We start from the raw sequence: 14,926 nt of genomic DNA, 5'->3' as shown, positions 1-14,926 counted from the left end.
TAGAAGTCTCAGTAGAAGAGAAATATCTTAACGGTCTCATCTGTTAATTAAAGTTTGGTTTGTGTTTTCATGAGGCCAGTTGACGAAAAGCAAGTCATTAGACCCACTGTAATTATTGAACTGGAAGATGAAATGTGCTAATTAAAGACTGAAACTATTGCAAAGATGGAGGATAAAAAACTATTTTCCCCAGGCAGGAATGCACAGATATCTTCTGGATGATAAATCCATGGTTCACTGTATAGATTACCCATGCGTAAAATATAATTGTGAAGCAGTGTGAACAAAACAGGCTGACAATAACAAAAGCAATATCGGAGAAATATGAGATTTCACACTGGGAAAGAAATGAGCTGGCTTATCTCATTTTTTGTCTTTCCATTCAGTCCATTCCATATTTAGACAGAATCGGATCTCAGCACCTCTAAACATCATTATGGTAATATTAATACAATTGAAATGAATAAAAACATTTATGGTAAGCTTTTGTCTAGTAAGTACTTCCTATTTTCATTCTTCAGCTTACAACTTGTAGGGAGGACACCTACACCAAGCATCCAACAGTGGTAACATGGAATTATTCATTTAAAGAAAACACAAAGTGCATCTTTCACAGTGTTGACATAAAAATGAGAGTGATTAAGTGCAATACATTTTGTTCTTAGAGTTATATAAAGTTATAAATCACAGATAAATTAGCCCAAACCGGATGACGAGATCTCTGGGTAAAAATGACAAACTGTTATTTAATATGCCTCATAGCAGTTTTTTTGTTATATATATATTTGCAGATTCATTGTATACATGTATATATCCATCCATTCGCTTCCACTTATCCTTTTCAGGGTCGCGGGGGGCGCTGGAGCCTATCCCAGCTGTCATAGGGCGAGAGGCGGGGCACACCCTGGACAGGTCGCCAGTCTGTCGCAGGGCTAACACACAGGGACAGACAACCATTCGCACTCACATTCACACCTAGTGGCAATTTGGATTATTCAATTAACCTAACCCCACAAGCTGCATGTCTTTGGACGGTGGGAGGAAGCCGGAGTACCCGGAGAGAACCCACGCAAACACGGGGAGAACATGCAAACTCCACACAGAAAGACCCCGGCCTGATGGTGGAATTGAACTCAGGACCTTCTTGCTGTGCGGCAACAGTGCTAACCACCGTGCCACCGTGCTGCCTTACATGTATATATGTTATGTATATATATGTTGAATATGTTTGTGATGGCATCAGCCACACATAGGTAAAACTAGTCCATTCATTCACTTTATTAGTTTGGTTTGCAGTTGCTTATTCACTAATATGATTCTTTAATCATTTTACTTAAACCTAACACTGATATTATGAGGCACACGCATAATAGCATTGTATGGTTTTTCTAAAAATATTTTCTGTTATATTAATTATGTTTCTCTTTCTTTGAGTTACCTGGTTTGGAGCGTTGGCTGTCTGCTGTCTGGGCAAAAGGTATGGCTGAGAACAAAATGCCTGCTCAGCAGGACCAAGCACGTGCTATCAGAAACAGGGGTGTTTTAGCTTTACTTAAAGTTATTCTGTGCTTAGTTAGTGTTGGTGTTTGTTTTTGTTTCCCCCCTGTTGTGTGTAAATGGTTTGGTCAAACTTTGTGATTATAGGTCAGTTTGTGAGTTAAGTTGTGTCCACTTTGTTTATATAAGTTTCTGGAAATTACTTTTTGTAGAGTTATATTTAGTTGACCTCTTTTATGAGCCCACTAATTATATTTTTGAATTTTGTCTTTTTGAACTTTTTTTGAGGGTTAAAATAAAGAGAACCCATTTTGAAGACATTTTTCCCGTGTCCTCTATGCCTTGGCTGCTTGGTCCCTCACAGTGTTACTTTAGGTTATGAGTTAAAGTGTTATGGAATAAGTACTATTTAGTATGTAATTATTATATTTACCAAGACTGCATACATCAGCCCAAGTGGCACCCCTAAGAGAAGAGGTCGTGGGAAATTTTTGTACAGATGTACTCAGTGTCATGCAGTGTAACTATAGCAACCCTACCAATAATAACTGTAATAGTAGCTATATTATTAATATTTCTGAAAACTGTAAATTTAGATATTTCCTCATGAGGTGCATAAACCCTCATGCTCAACTGTGGACTGGATCTTCATGTTTAGCTTCATGTTGCTGTTCATTTTTAGCGAGTTCAACAGATATTTTGATTTCTCATTAGAGTCTGTTTTGGGGGTTTTTTCAGCCATTGCTCTGAAAAAACTGTAAAAAAAATATTCAGGCCATAATATATTAGCAGTAGTGCTGTAATGGACATATGTTACTATGAATATATTTTGTAAAATACAACAGGGAGAATTTACTTTGACAAAGTATGCAAATTTATAGAAAACCCTTAACATGAAACAAAGAGGACAGAACCTTTGTTTTGCACAGACTGATACGTTTCACTATGATTTGATTAGATTTGACAAAAAAAGTCAAACAAAAAAATATGGAGACAAAACACCAAAACAAAGTGTTTGGTAAATAACATTTGTAGCACCTAAGTTTTAGGGGAGTGTGTAGCCAGTTCAGAAACAAGACAAGCGGGCAGAGAGAGGAGGGCGAGGAAACATGCTGACACTTTGACAGAGCAGATGGAGTGATTTATAAAGAGCACTCGATGAAAGATGGGAACGATAAAATATGGAGAGAAAGAGTTGATTGAATGGAATGAATTATAGTAAGACAGTGAGTTATGAAAGAGACGTGGAGGGAGACACAAATGAAATGAAATGAAAAGAGGGATGGTGAGACGGGCCGGCAGTGAAGGGGTAGGGGAGGGTAAAAGGCAGACATGGGGAAAGAGAGGGGTGAGAGTCAAGAGATTAGGTTGGGTAATCCTGGCAGGTCTAAAAGCTAAGCTTTTAAAATTTGGGTTAATACTCCTAGACCTTTGTTTTGTCCTAATGTTCCATGTGATGTGTGTGCTGGAGGTACTAAATTTATCCATCCCTTCATCTTCTCCTTTCCTTTTAGTCTCAAACTGAACATCCATCTCTCACTCAAGCATTGCAATTAGTTGTTTTGGAGGAAAACAACTGGCCTACATCTCTAATTGGACTGAGAAAGCCTTACACAGAAGCATGAAGTGGATAAGCCACCATCATCAGCTTGACCTGAATCAAAAATGCAATGAGCTTGTTGAACATCGTTTATGAAAACAATGATTTTGACCTTAGCTCTTGTGCGGCTCCTAAATTCATTAAAAACTATTATTTTTTAACATTTTAATATTTTTTTAATATAGTGAAAATCAGTTTTAATGACATCAGCTGCTTTTTATCAGCTTTCGTTCATCGTCAGTGACTTGACTGCCACAGAGTTTTTAAAATAACCCGTCTCCTCCTGTTTTGTATTAATGTGTTTGTGCTGCATTTTGATTGAATATTTATCACTTTGGCTCAAACTAATCTGCACGGTTTTGTGGAGATTAAAGGTGGAATTTAATTTAAAAAATGGCGGCATATCTAAAGAATTATATACACGTTTAATTCGCTCCTGTCAAAAATACATAGTGCAAGGAAAGATGGCTCTGAGAGGTGAGTTTATTTGTAGCAAAGGACAGACAGTGTTAAACTGCTCCACAAGAAAAGTAGAAAAACATTTTTTTAAGAAAGATCAAGGTCATAACCTTCTAAAGTAAGGCTGCAATGAGTGGACAAAGTCAGAACTGACCTGTTGTAAAGAAGGATGTCAGGCGTCCAGACCTGGTCTGAAGGAAATCGCAGGTTTTGGACACCGGGATAGTTTTCTGGATTCCAGGTCAGGTAGATGTCTGTCCAGTACTGAGACAGAAACATACATATTTATAGACTCATTCATTCAGTTATAGATTATGTGGCATTTTTATAAAATGGCATAATTTACCCTCATGCACTGCTAAACCTGTAACCTGTCACAATGTAAGAAATTGAATAGCAAAAATGTAAATGGAGCAGACAAGCTACATTAAAAGTCTGTATCTTAAAATAGAAAAAGCATGGGACAGTAAACTAGTGATAATTCTTCCCTTAGCTTTTTGAAAGCTGCTCTATTTCTTTAAATACACCTGGACTTTGGACTTGGGTGTCGACTGTGTCATATAAACAGTATATGCGGGAAAGGCAACAGGACAATGACACAGAGACACTGAATCTGGCTGCTTGAGCCTTTTGTGTTAACAACCTATGTGTTGTGTACCATTAGAAACCTAAACATCAGGTTGTTCCAATGTTTTTTCCATAGACCGAGAATCTGGTGCTTGGGTCCAGGCAGGCTTTCATAGGTGAGCAGGTTAAAAAAGCCAAATTGTTAGGTGTAACTGAAAAACACCTATAATGCAATAGAGTTGCCGAAATGAGTAAGACTATTCCAACTTTTAGAGCATGCACTATGTTATTTTCAGAGACAACAATTAAGCAAGTATTACAGCACATTAAGTTGATGGTCATGTGCCCCACTCAGACTTTAACTCACCAGCTGCAGCCAGGCATTCGTTATCAGCACTTGGTTCTTCTCGTCCTAAAAACAGAAGTAGAAGAAAGACAAAAAGAGAGTGAGATTTTCTTTTATATAAGAGCAAAGAACCAAAGCAATTCATATTTAATAAACTGGAAAATGCCTTTGTGATCAGCAAGTCATTGCAGCTGTTTTGCATTTCCAAAGAACCAACCACGCTATGTGAAACCTTCTAGAAGTGATTTTTTGCAATAAAGTGTAGCTCAGTTAAAGAGCTTCATGGTGGCAAAGGACTATTTAAAACTTTTCCAAGCTTTTTTATATAACACTGTCTGTTAAACAGGGGTGATGTAATGTAAAATATCATGCTAGCTCTTGTAAAATACTGCATGTCATGCTGAAATCAAAGAATGACGAACATTATAAAATAATGAACTTCGGAAATGTTTTTAAAGTGTACATATAGCATTTCTGGAAATGATGTTGCTCATATTCTAGCTGCAGGGTGGAAATTAGCATTTCTGCAAGCATCACTATTCCTGCTCCCTGTGCTCCCTTACTTTAAAGAAAAGGGGATATATATTAAATGAAATCCAAGCAGAATTCCTGCATCTTTTTAGCTTTTTGTCCTCTTTTTGAATTTGTCAAATAAAAGGTAAATAACTTTGTCTATAAACAATTTAATGAAACAATCAAAATAAAACGGAATATCCTGAAAAGCTGAATTTGCATATCTATTTGATGTCAGACAAAATTCTTGCAGCACAGTAAACAGGGCCATAATGTATAGAATGGCAATATTTATTTATTTAATTTATGGTCTATCATTATTATTATTGCAGCAAAAATCAAGCTTTGGGGGTTTCTACTGTATGTTACAGTAATAGTGTTGTATACATTTCCTAGTAATATCTTGGTGTTTCTATCAATACGTGTTCATTTGCATTTTCACGTCATATAAAAATCAGACCAAAGCTTCAGTGAACACAATACACCAGTTGCTGTTTGAAGCACCAGCTAAGATGTTGGAGAACAGGAGCAATGCAGGTCTCGGTGGCATGAACTTGTCCAGAAGCCAAGATGAGAAATCACAAAGTTCCTTAAGACCATCGTCAAAACCCTGCTGTCAAGACTGCTCCCTTGGTTGTTGATTACAGATGAAGTCCACGTCACTCAAGTTAAAAAAAAAACTAGAGGATGGTCAGATTCATTATTGAAAAAGCATCAGAGACTGCCAAGAGCTTTTAGCAGCTTCTACTTATACAACAAAAATGCCCTGGAACAGCCTCTCTCAGGAATTACTTTTTAGGAAACTGATAACTTTTGAAGCAGCAGGACAGACATTATGTCCATATGAAGCAGCTCAGCGGACAAAAACTGCACTTCAGTTTGCTGACTTTGTTTGGAAGGTGTATGATGGAATAAATGGGCCTGGGCCATGCTCAAAGACACACTTTCAACAAAATCTGAGTATCTATTAACGAAGGATACCACTGAACTAAGAGCAGAAGATGGTGACACGTGTCAAAGTATCTCAGTAACAACATGGATAGTAGAAATCAGACTGTTAGAGACAGGAGGAATAAACAGGATTAGCCTTTTTCTGAAAGTTGTCTGGAACAGTCAAAAATCTTTGTCAAAAAAGAAACATATTGAGGTGCAGAAAAGTTAATTGACATTCAGTCTAAAAAAATTTAATTCCAAACACATCTTTTGTACACTCTTAACTGAAGACCCTTTATGAAGGAGAGCCAATCTGATCTGACAAATAAATGACTTGTAAGTATCTGAGTCCTCAGTTTTTACATAAAAGCTTTTCAGTGATTTAAGAAGCATCACCACATATAAAGAAAAACAAAAATTAGTGGAAAAACAGACTGAAAGATGATTTTAGAAGGACTGAAAGTTTGTTTGTTTTAGACTACAGCCCTACTACAGTAAACTAGTGTAAAATTCTGAATCTGTCTGAATGTCTTCCTCAGTCTGTTAGAAACTGTAGATCATCAGAAAAACATGTGGTTCCTTAATTATCAAATAGATTAAACAAGAACAACTGGAAACGCTTTATTTCCAGTTGTTTCCAGTTTCAAAAGGAAGACGTCCTTTTGAAAGTGCACGCTCTCACACACACAAACTGTTGCATCTGTCATTTCTGACAAATGACAGCAGACACATGGCAGTTAAATCTCAGAACCAGTGCATGTAACATGCTAACACTTCCCTAAACTGTCTCCTCTCTGTGGATGAGACTGACTGATAAATGTACACACAGCCTCTGTCGGGTCTGTTACGTTTTTAATTCTTTCTGATGGTTAATGAGGCTTCATGTGACAACCTGCTGCTACTCTGAGAAGATCATTTACTATTTAAAAAGTCATTAAAGTTAGTAGAAACCTGATTTTGGGGTCACAGGCCTGAGAAAAGAGGAATAAAATATAATGTTCATAAACTGCAACTGTTTAAAGTGTATTAAGCTCCCCTGTATCGAATATTATCAACCACTGAATTACTTTTACCATTTTTATTACTCTTATATAGACACATCAACAGTGGTCACTCCACTGTGTATTGGGCAGAGTTCTAGTTTAAAATTAAACTATACAGTAAGATTTGGGTTTGGTTAGATTTACGCACCAGAACAACTTGGTCGAAGGTAAGACAAACCACAAGTTGAGTTTAAACACAACCATTAACAAGGAAAACAGTCTTACCACAAAGTTTAGGAGGGCACCTTTTGGCCAAATGGGATGCATTACAAGCTGGTAACAGCCATTCAGTGTGCTAATAAACAAGAATTGTATGAGCAATCTCACACAAACTCAAAATCACAATCAGGAAAGGAGATTCTAAAAAATCTCTTAAATATACTCCAGACAACATGGGAAACTGTGGTAGAGAAAATCACAGGGCTTTTGAGGCACGGTAAAAAACTACAATTGAGCTGCAAGAAGGAGCTGCAAAAATTTTAAAAATAAAATGTAATCTACTTTTGGCTCCTCCCTTGCAACAAGTGGTCACCACAGTGGGCCTCACTCTAATCAGTGACCTTTCACTTGCCAAGCAAATAAGTAAACTACTACACAATAGAGCCACCTTAAAATGAAAATAAATAGAATAAAACAGAGCTTTTAAAATTGTTTCATTAACCCAAATGTAGTGTTTGATTCATCAATCACTTCATGGATACCCACATTACAGCTTCAAACAGACACAACAAGAACACATTTGCATATATACTTGCCTGTATTGTGTAATATTTAATGTCACCTGCAAAATTAGCGCAAACCTTAAAGCCACAACTCTTACACGGAAAAGTCTCCATGAATGTAACACTCAGCTAAATACAAAAATGTCAACGTTAAAGTAACTAAAATCCACTTCAGGTTTTCATACAATTACACCTGGAAAACTTCATATTTTTCCACACATTCTTTATTTTAAAATGACCAAACTAGATACCATGCCACACACACACATCCAGTTTTCTCACCACATCTATGATCTGCAGAAGTGTGAGGCCCAGCTCCACCAGGATGGGAGCTGAGTCATTGACCACAGGTCTCTCTAATCGATTGTAGTTAGCCAGCAGCTCCTTGTACAGTCTTCTCTGGTACTCGCCCTGCAAGGACCCTGGAGGACAAATGCAACAGGAAAAGGGGTTTGTGTTGAATACATATTAAACCCAAAGTGCCGTCTGCTGCATTTACAACATATACGCATGGAGGCTCTGTGAGAATGAAAGCAAGTATGGAGGTCTATGAGTTTTTTACACCTAAGCTCCACTAGTTTGCATAAATGCTCCACTCCTTACATGCCCTCCACTCACTATAAATAGTTTCTGAAGGTCAGCATGTGATTGATAGGGTGTGTTTTGCATTTTAAGCCATAAATCTAGTGGTAGAATAACAATGTTATGGAGAAAGACGTTTTTTTTTTTTTGGCTTGGACTATCCAATTTCTTGGAACATATTCTGTGGTGCATTTGGGCTGAATTCCTAATCCAAAAAGTATCTTTAAAGGTCTTGAGAACCTTTTACCCTTCATTTGCTGGCACCACTGCCTTACTGCCTCATTCTAGAGGCTTTTGATTTCTATAGTTTATCATGTGAGCTTATTGAAAATGTATAAGAAGAAGGTGTGTATGTTGAGCCATGAGTTTTGATGAATAATGAACAAATAAACAAGTGCTGACATCTGCAGATACATCTGCTGACTGTAACACAAAGAGAGGGTGGAGGGACTGTGAGTTTGGGGATCTCTAGGATTAAGGTGATTAGGTTGATGTGTTTGTTGGCCCAGCTTTTGTCACCATTATTGATTCAAATGCCCCATAAATGTTTAGCACAAGAACAACCTAACTTTTCACATCAGGACACTTTGTTAACCTTGAAGTCACTGTTCTGACTAGCTGCAGGATGATACTGTATTTGGCCTTAAAATGTAAAAAAAATTAAAAATCAGATTTTCTGCCTTTATTATCAAACAGCTGGAATTAGAGTATCAAAAATGACTTAAAATGACATCATATGCATGTCCAATAACTTGATTCAATATAGCATTAATTCTCTACAAACGTGAGCATCTGAGGGTTGGTGTAGATGAATTTCTTAATGATATTGGATTCCAGCTACAATGAAAAACATAAGCTGAAGTTGTGAATTAACAGTCGAAGTGATAATATACACCCACTAGTTCCTTCATTAGTTACATCTTGCTGTGAAGTTGGACCCCCTGTTGCTTTCAGAATTGCATTAATTATTTGTGGCATAGATTCAACAAGTTGCTGGAGTCTTTCATCCACATTGACGCGATAGCATCGCAGAGCTGTGGCAGATTTACTGGCTATTGGATTCAAATTTGGTGGCTACAGAGACTATTTGAGTACAGCAAACTAATTTTTATGAAAGCAGATTGAGATTTTCTGAGTTTTATCATTTTATCATTTTATTAAAGATAAATTCTTTCATCTTTAATAAAATGATCAGTGTGGCTGCTCTACCAGGTGTAACAATGAAGTTTAAAATCCAGGCATCCATAAAAACAGAATTTATTCAATTTCACTGAGTTAGAAGTTAGCAGAAAGTTAGCTCGCCTAGTTTCCCACCTAAACATGATGTACCATGTTCTGACTGAGGAATTTCTGAAAAAATTAAAACATATAGCTCTGCTATCACTTCTGGCATAAATGAAGACAGGAAACTAAACAGCAGTGACGTTTGAAGGGTTACTGATGTTGGGCTAGCTGGTATATGATGATGTGCTACATGGTGACCGGCGACCTGTCCAGGGTGTACACTGCCTCTCACCCTAAGACAGCTGGGATAGGCTCCAGCACCCCTTGCAACCCTGAAAAGGATAAGCAGAAGCAAATGGATGGATGGATGGATGGATGGAAGGATGGATGGATGGAAGGATGGATGGATGGATGGATGGATGGGTGGATGGAATACTAAATCCCATACATTTTTTATCTTTGTTATTTTTTGATAGTTTGTTTAAAGGATTTCATAGGACCAATATGTTTTGGGAATCACAACACTCTCAAAACATGGTCAACAGCACACAGGTCATTAAATCCACACATTGTTTTCTAGATACCAAATTGCTACTCTTCCCATGCATATAGATACTCTAATGCAAACAGTAAAAGGACTCCCTCATATTAACATCAGAGGGCAGTCAACAGTGAATTGCTGGATGGAGTAATCCAGTGAAACAGAACAAATACATCAGAGAAGGCATGTAGTATGAATGGGAAAAGGAGAAGGGATTACTGACACAGCCCTGCAAAGCTGTGAAGATGATAGAAGCATGCCTTTGGCTTAGCATGCTGCTGATTGGCCCATTAGGACTATAATGAGAAGAATTATAGGAGGACGGAGCCTTAGGTCAAAGGCAAGAAGCTGCTCAGCACAGCAGATGCCCTCTGACTGCTCCTAAGACTCCTCACACTCTCAGACTTTATGCACCCATCCACCCGAGGCCCAGTACCTTCTGCTCAAGTGGGATTGATAAATAAATATTTTTCCCACATAAACATTTAAACTCATTAATAGCCACACACATGCATGCTGAACCATTATTCACCATCTGTACCATTTGTTTTTCTTTCTTTTTAAAAACGTGTTGGAATGGACTACGAGTATGTTAAAAGTTGATTTCTTCTGCAAGGTCAAAAAGACATTTTAAAGAAATCACAGCACAACAAAGTTATAAATATGTCGATATACCCTCAATAAAATTTGCATGCACACATTCACAATGACTCAAACACAGCCTCGTCTGCAGCTGTTATCCGGCCAATCTCCCTCCTGTGTCACTTTTATGTGTTATTACTGTGAAATGTGAACAGAGGGCCAAACAAACATAACTAAACCAATCAAAAAGATTTGAAACCTCAGTCTCTGTTGCAGCTTGTATCATAAAACCAAGTTTATAAGGAATTAAATAATCAAGTCAAATAAACCACTGCAAACTTTAATTCACATACAACCGTGTGCAGTGTACATTAGGGAGGAAGGGGTAGATTCATACCTTTTGTTTTGTTTTTTCTTTTTCTTTTTAATCATCTCACTAATGAAGATTATATGAGTAGATGCAATGAAGGAATAATTTCCACCAACACAGCGAGAGGCGTCCTCAAAACAAAACAAAGATTACGCATCCAGCAGAGGGAATGAAAGAAGGAAGTAAAGGGAGCAGTGGGAGCTATTTTTCTTAATCACCTTCACTATTTATCTCAATGTTTTCCAAATCTGCTCTATTGTTTAAATAAGTATAATAGAAAACTGTCTATAAAGATAATCCTCAAAGAAATAAAAAAAAATTCTTTCCTTTTTTAGTCAAATATGTTTTCTTAATTTTTTTTGTTTGGATTTGGCTTAGATTGAATTAGATTATTGTTAATGTTGCTTTCTTTTTGAAATAAGAAAGTGAGAGTGACACACTTTTAATTAGGAACTTGTATGGGTGTGGCTCATTAACACAGATGCTAATTATTTTCTAGACTCGGATTATGATGGATTTGGTTTCTCACTCAAGTCTTACCAAGGTCAGTACACTATAGGTCAATATATTAAAGAGAGAAAAAAAATATAGAAAATATATGACATATATTTATTGTATTAATTTGTGATTTCCATGTGGTAATATGTTTCTGAGGGGGAAATATGAAAGATTACCGTGCATCAGTGTTAGAAGGTATCGTAAAGGAAAAGCATTCATTTTATACTCAGAATATGTGTAGACCTTGCTGGTCAAACAAGAGAGGTCAATCAAATATTTTCAGAACTAAGAATATTATATAAATAGTTTGAGAGGTTTGACCTTTGAGGTTATATCTCAGTCACCTTTACACAAAGTTCATTTCAATTCCAAATGACTCCATTTACACCACTAAACTAAACCAAGGAAAAAGATAAATATATATATATATACTTTTAACACATATATGTTATTCTACGAGTCTTCTTAGCAATTTGCACAGTTGGGAAAAAATGTGAAAACTGTTTTAATGGTGATCCATGATAGGTCAACTGATGTAGACCCTCAGTTGGAGCACTTTCTTGGCACTTTATTCACCCATTTGGGCAAATGTGTTCCTGTTGCAGGGAGATAAGAGTGTTCTACATGGGTTAATGTGTGTGTGAATGGGTGGTTGACTGGTTGTGTAAAGCGCTTTGGGGTCCTTAGGGACTAGTAAAGCGCTATACAAATACAGGCCATTTACCATTTACCAGTTAATGTCTTTAATTAAAGAAATAAATTGTAATACTGCAAAATACTACCAAATACTATTACTGAATGGGGTCCTACTTTAATAATGAAGTTCTATTGCCTGTACACTGTACAAATATATGCAAATACATACAGATTTTTACAGAGTCCTGACAAAACAACATTTGGGTTCATAGTATTTACTTCCTTACTCTCTTTCTGAAAATGTATATATAAAAGAGCATCACTGTGTGTGTATAGCATTCACATATCTATCTTGCATACAGCTGATTTAGAATCACCAATTAACCTAGTGGGATAACCCACACAGTAACAGGGAGAACATACAAGCGCCACGTAAAAACGATCTCACAGCCATCTTGCTGTGACATGTCTGCGCTAACCACCATTGCACCAGCAGAAGACCAGCAGGCGGTTTGTGGTTGTTGGGAAGAGAAAATCCTTGTTCTACTCCAGTTCAGGAGTATGTTACTTAAGGCCCCCAAAAATCTCTGCTGGGTTTTTTTAGGGGGAACTTAAGGGTTGAATGCTGGTGTTATTAATAGAAGAGCCACAAACTTTCCCTAACTACAGTACATGAATAACTTGCCAGTTAAAAAATAACATGTTTATTAATGCATTTACTTTTGACCATGGGGGTATTTGTTGAAACTAAGCTGCATCATTAACATATTTCATTTTAACGTATTGTGTCTTTTATACTATGCATGTTATCCCTGCTAAACTCAGGCTAATGTTATACAACAACTGCCTTCAATGCTCAGTCCCTCTAACCCCATATAGATCACTACAGGAAATGATCAGCCTATGAAAAGGTCACAAAATTATTGATTATTAGCTCAACTTTACAACAGAGAATCTGTTCATTATTTATATGTACATTTAAAAAGTGAAGGTCAGACCATTTGTAGATATTAGCAGAGAAGGTCAAGAGACAATTGTCTCAGTCTCAGGAACCAAACTTTGAGTCTATACTGCCACTGGAACAAGTAGTGACTATCTCTGCCTCCTTCAGAAAGCTCACAAACACTGGTAGGCCACACACTGTTGCAGAAAAATGCACTTAATTGTGGATTACTGTGGATGAAAGCACTTTTTTCAGGGTTCTGTTTGAGTTAAATTTATTGTTTATGTGAGAGAAAATTCAGGAATTGTCAGAAGGACGTCTACTTTACTTCAAACAAAATACTTAAGCAGCCAAGTTTTGAACAAAGAAACATTTTCTTCAAGTTTAACCAAATTCTCTTTTCGACAGACTTCTGCTGTTAATACTTCTCAATTAAACATAAAACTTCATTTTATTTGGTGAGCTAACTGCAGCTAGTATGAAGAAAGGGGACCCTACCACATCAGAAGAACCTGGACCTTTCCCAGAGAGCAACCACAGAAGTGAGTGAGAACAAGAAAGAAAGTGGGAGAAAAGCTGTGTTGTCATGCTCAGCCCCACTGAGCCCGCTGCAGCCCATTGTAGTTCTATATTTTGCCTTTCTCCCTCCCAGTTAATGACGTTCGGTTTCATCCCATGGCTCTGATGACCTGTTTACCCTGTGTCAGTATCTTTATCACCGGTGAAACACTGAGGCATCCAGCAGGAGATTGCTGCTGACTCACTGTATACAAACAACAACAATAAAAGAATATGCAACTGTAAATTTAAAAAGAGGCTAAATTTCATTTTTAAAAAACAGCTACCTCTGAGTCAAGAACAAACACAATGGCAATGTGTTGTTGATGTCAATACAAGTCTCATCCTCATTTCCACATTAGACACAGATTCCACAGAAACAGGTGATTTGTTTTTAACTCAGTACACTCACAGGCTCACAATGATGTGTCCACGTTACAATTCATAATGATTTGGCACTCTGAGCTTACCCCGAGGTGTCTGCATGCATTTAGTTCTAATAAGGAGAGCCAGCCTGCTCCTGGTCACTCCAAGGCACCACCAGGGGGAAAGTTTAATGCATTTCACATATTCAAATGGTCTACTACTACAGACCATGCCAATTTTATTTGTGTGGATTTCCTTGACATGAAATTTATCAGAAGAATATTGGATGTGCGCTCTAGCTCACAGATGACTGTGGAACTGAATGGAGAGGAAATTAAAAATGTGAGACCCATGGAGATGTGAATTTGGTATGAATATCATTATGTTTTTAGCTCTGTGCTGATAAGACAACCTGTCCAGAAATGTGTCGCTTGTCTCTCAATCAGTCTGTGTTGATGTTGTATGCGAGCAAAAATTTAGAGGTCTTCAAATACTAAAGAAATTAATAATGATATTGGTGCTTTGTGGGATGGACTCTTTTAGACATAGTCTAAAGAAACACCTTAAATCTGCAGTGCAGGTCTTATCTTTCTAACTTCTGGTTCTTATTTTTTAACTTTGGAATCAGACGCTGCTCAAAACTTTCCTTGGTCTTTCCACCACCTCCACCTAGCTGTAGCTTGTTCATTTTCCAGTGCAATGATTTTTACTTCCTTCACCTCCAACAAATTACACATTGCTCTATAAACTAAAAAGTATCACTATAAGATACCAGATTTTAAATTTTGAAAAACTAGGTAATAGCAAGGCAACTTTCATAATATCATTAATGCTAAAAGACTTAATCAACGTTATGAGAACTTGTCTGAGGGCTTAAATGTAACCGAAATTTGTTCTTATGTGATCAGTGAAGCTCAAATTATTCGTTTTAGTACAAAATATCTAC

At 37.1% G+C, this 14,926-nt stretch overlaps 1 protein-coding gene across 1 annotated transcript in view; it reads right to left on the bottom strand.

Moving 5' to 3' along the window:
• LOC146582395 (neuronal acetylcholine receptor subunit alpha-7-like) overlaps positions 1-14,926 on the bottom strand; it is a 37,589-nt gene that overhangs the window by 13,996 nt on the left and 8,667 nt on the right. The window contains exons 2-4 of the mRNA XM_085296238.1: positions 7,963-8,102; positions 4,491-4,535; positions 3,711-3,820 (exon numbers count right to left, since the gene is read on the bottom strand). Of these exons, the coding sequence (XP_085152364.1) occupies positions 3,711-3,820; positions 4,491-4,535; positions 7,963-8,102 (295 nt within the window). The remainder of the gene's footprint in view (positions 1-3,710; positions 3,821-4,490; positions 4,536-7,962; positions 8,103-14,926) is intronic.

This window comes from Mchenga conophoros, linkage group LG2, assembly GCF_057382185.1.
Source record: "Mchenga conophoros isolate Kocher_MC1m ecotype Shallow Benthic linkage group LG2, M_conophoros_male_GT1.1, whole genome shotgun sequence".
In the NCBI taxonomy this organism is placed as follows: Eukaryota; Metazoa; Chordata; class Actinopteri; order Cichliformes; family Cichlidae; genus Mchenga; species Mchenga conophoros.
The sequence above is the reverse complement of the archived record's forward strand: the minus strand, read 5'-3'. Positions and strand labels throughout refer to the sequence as shown.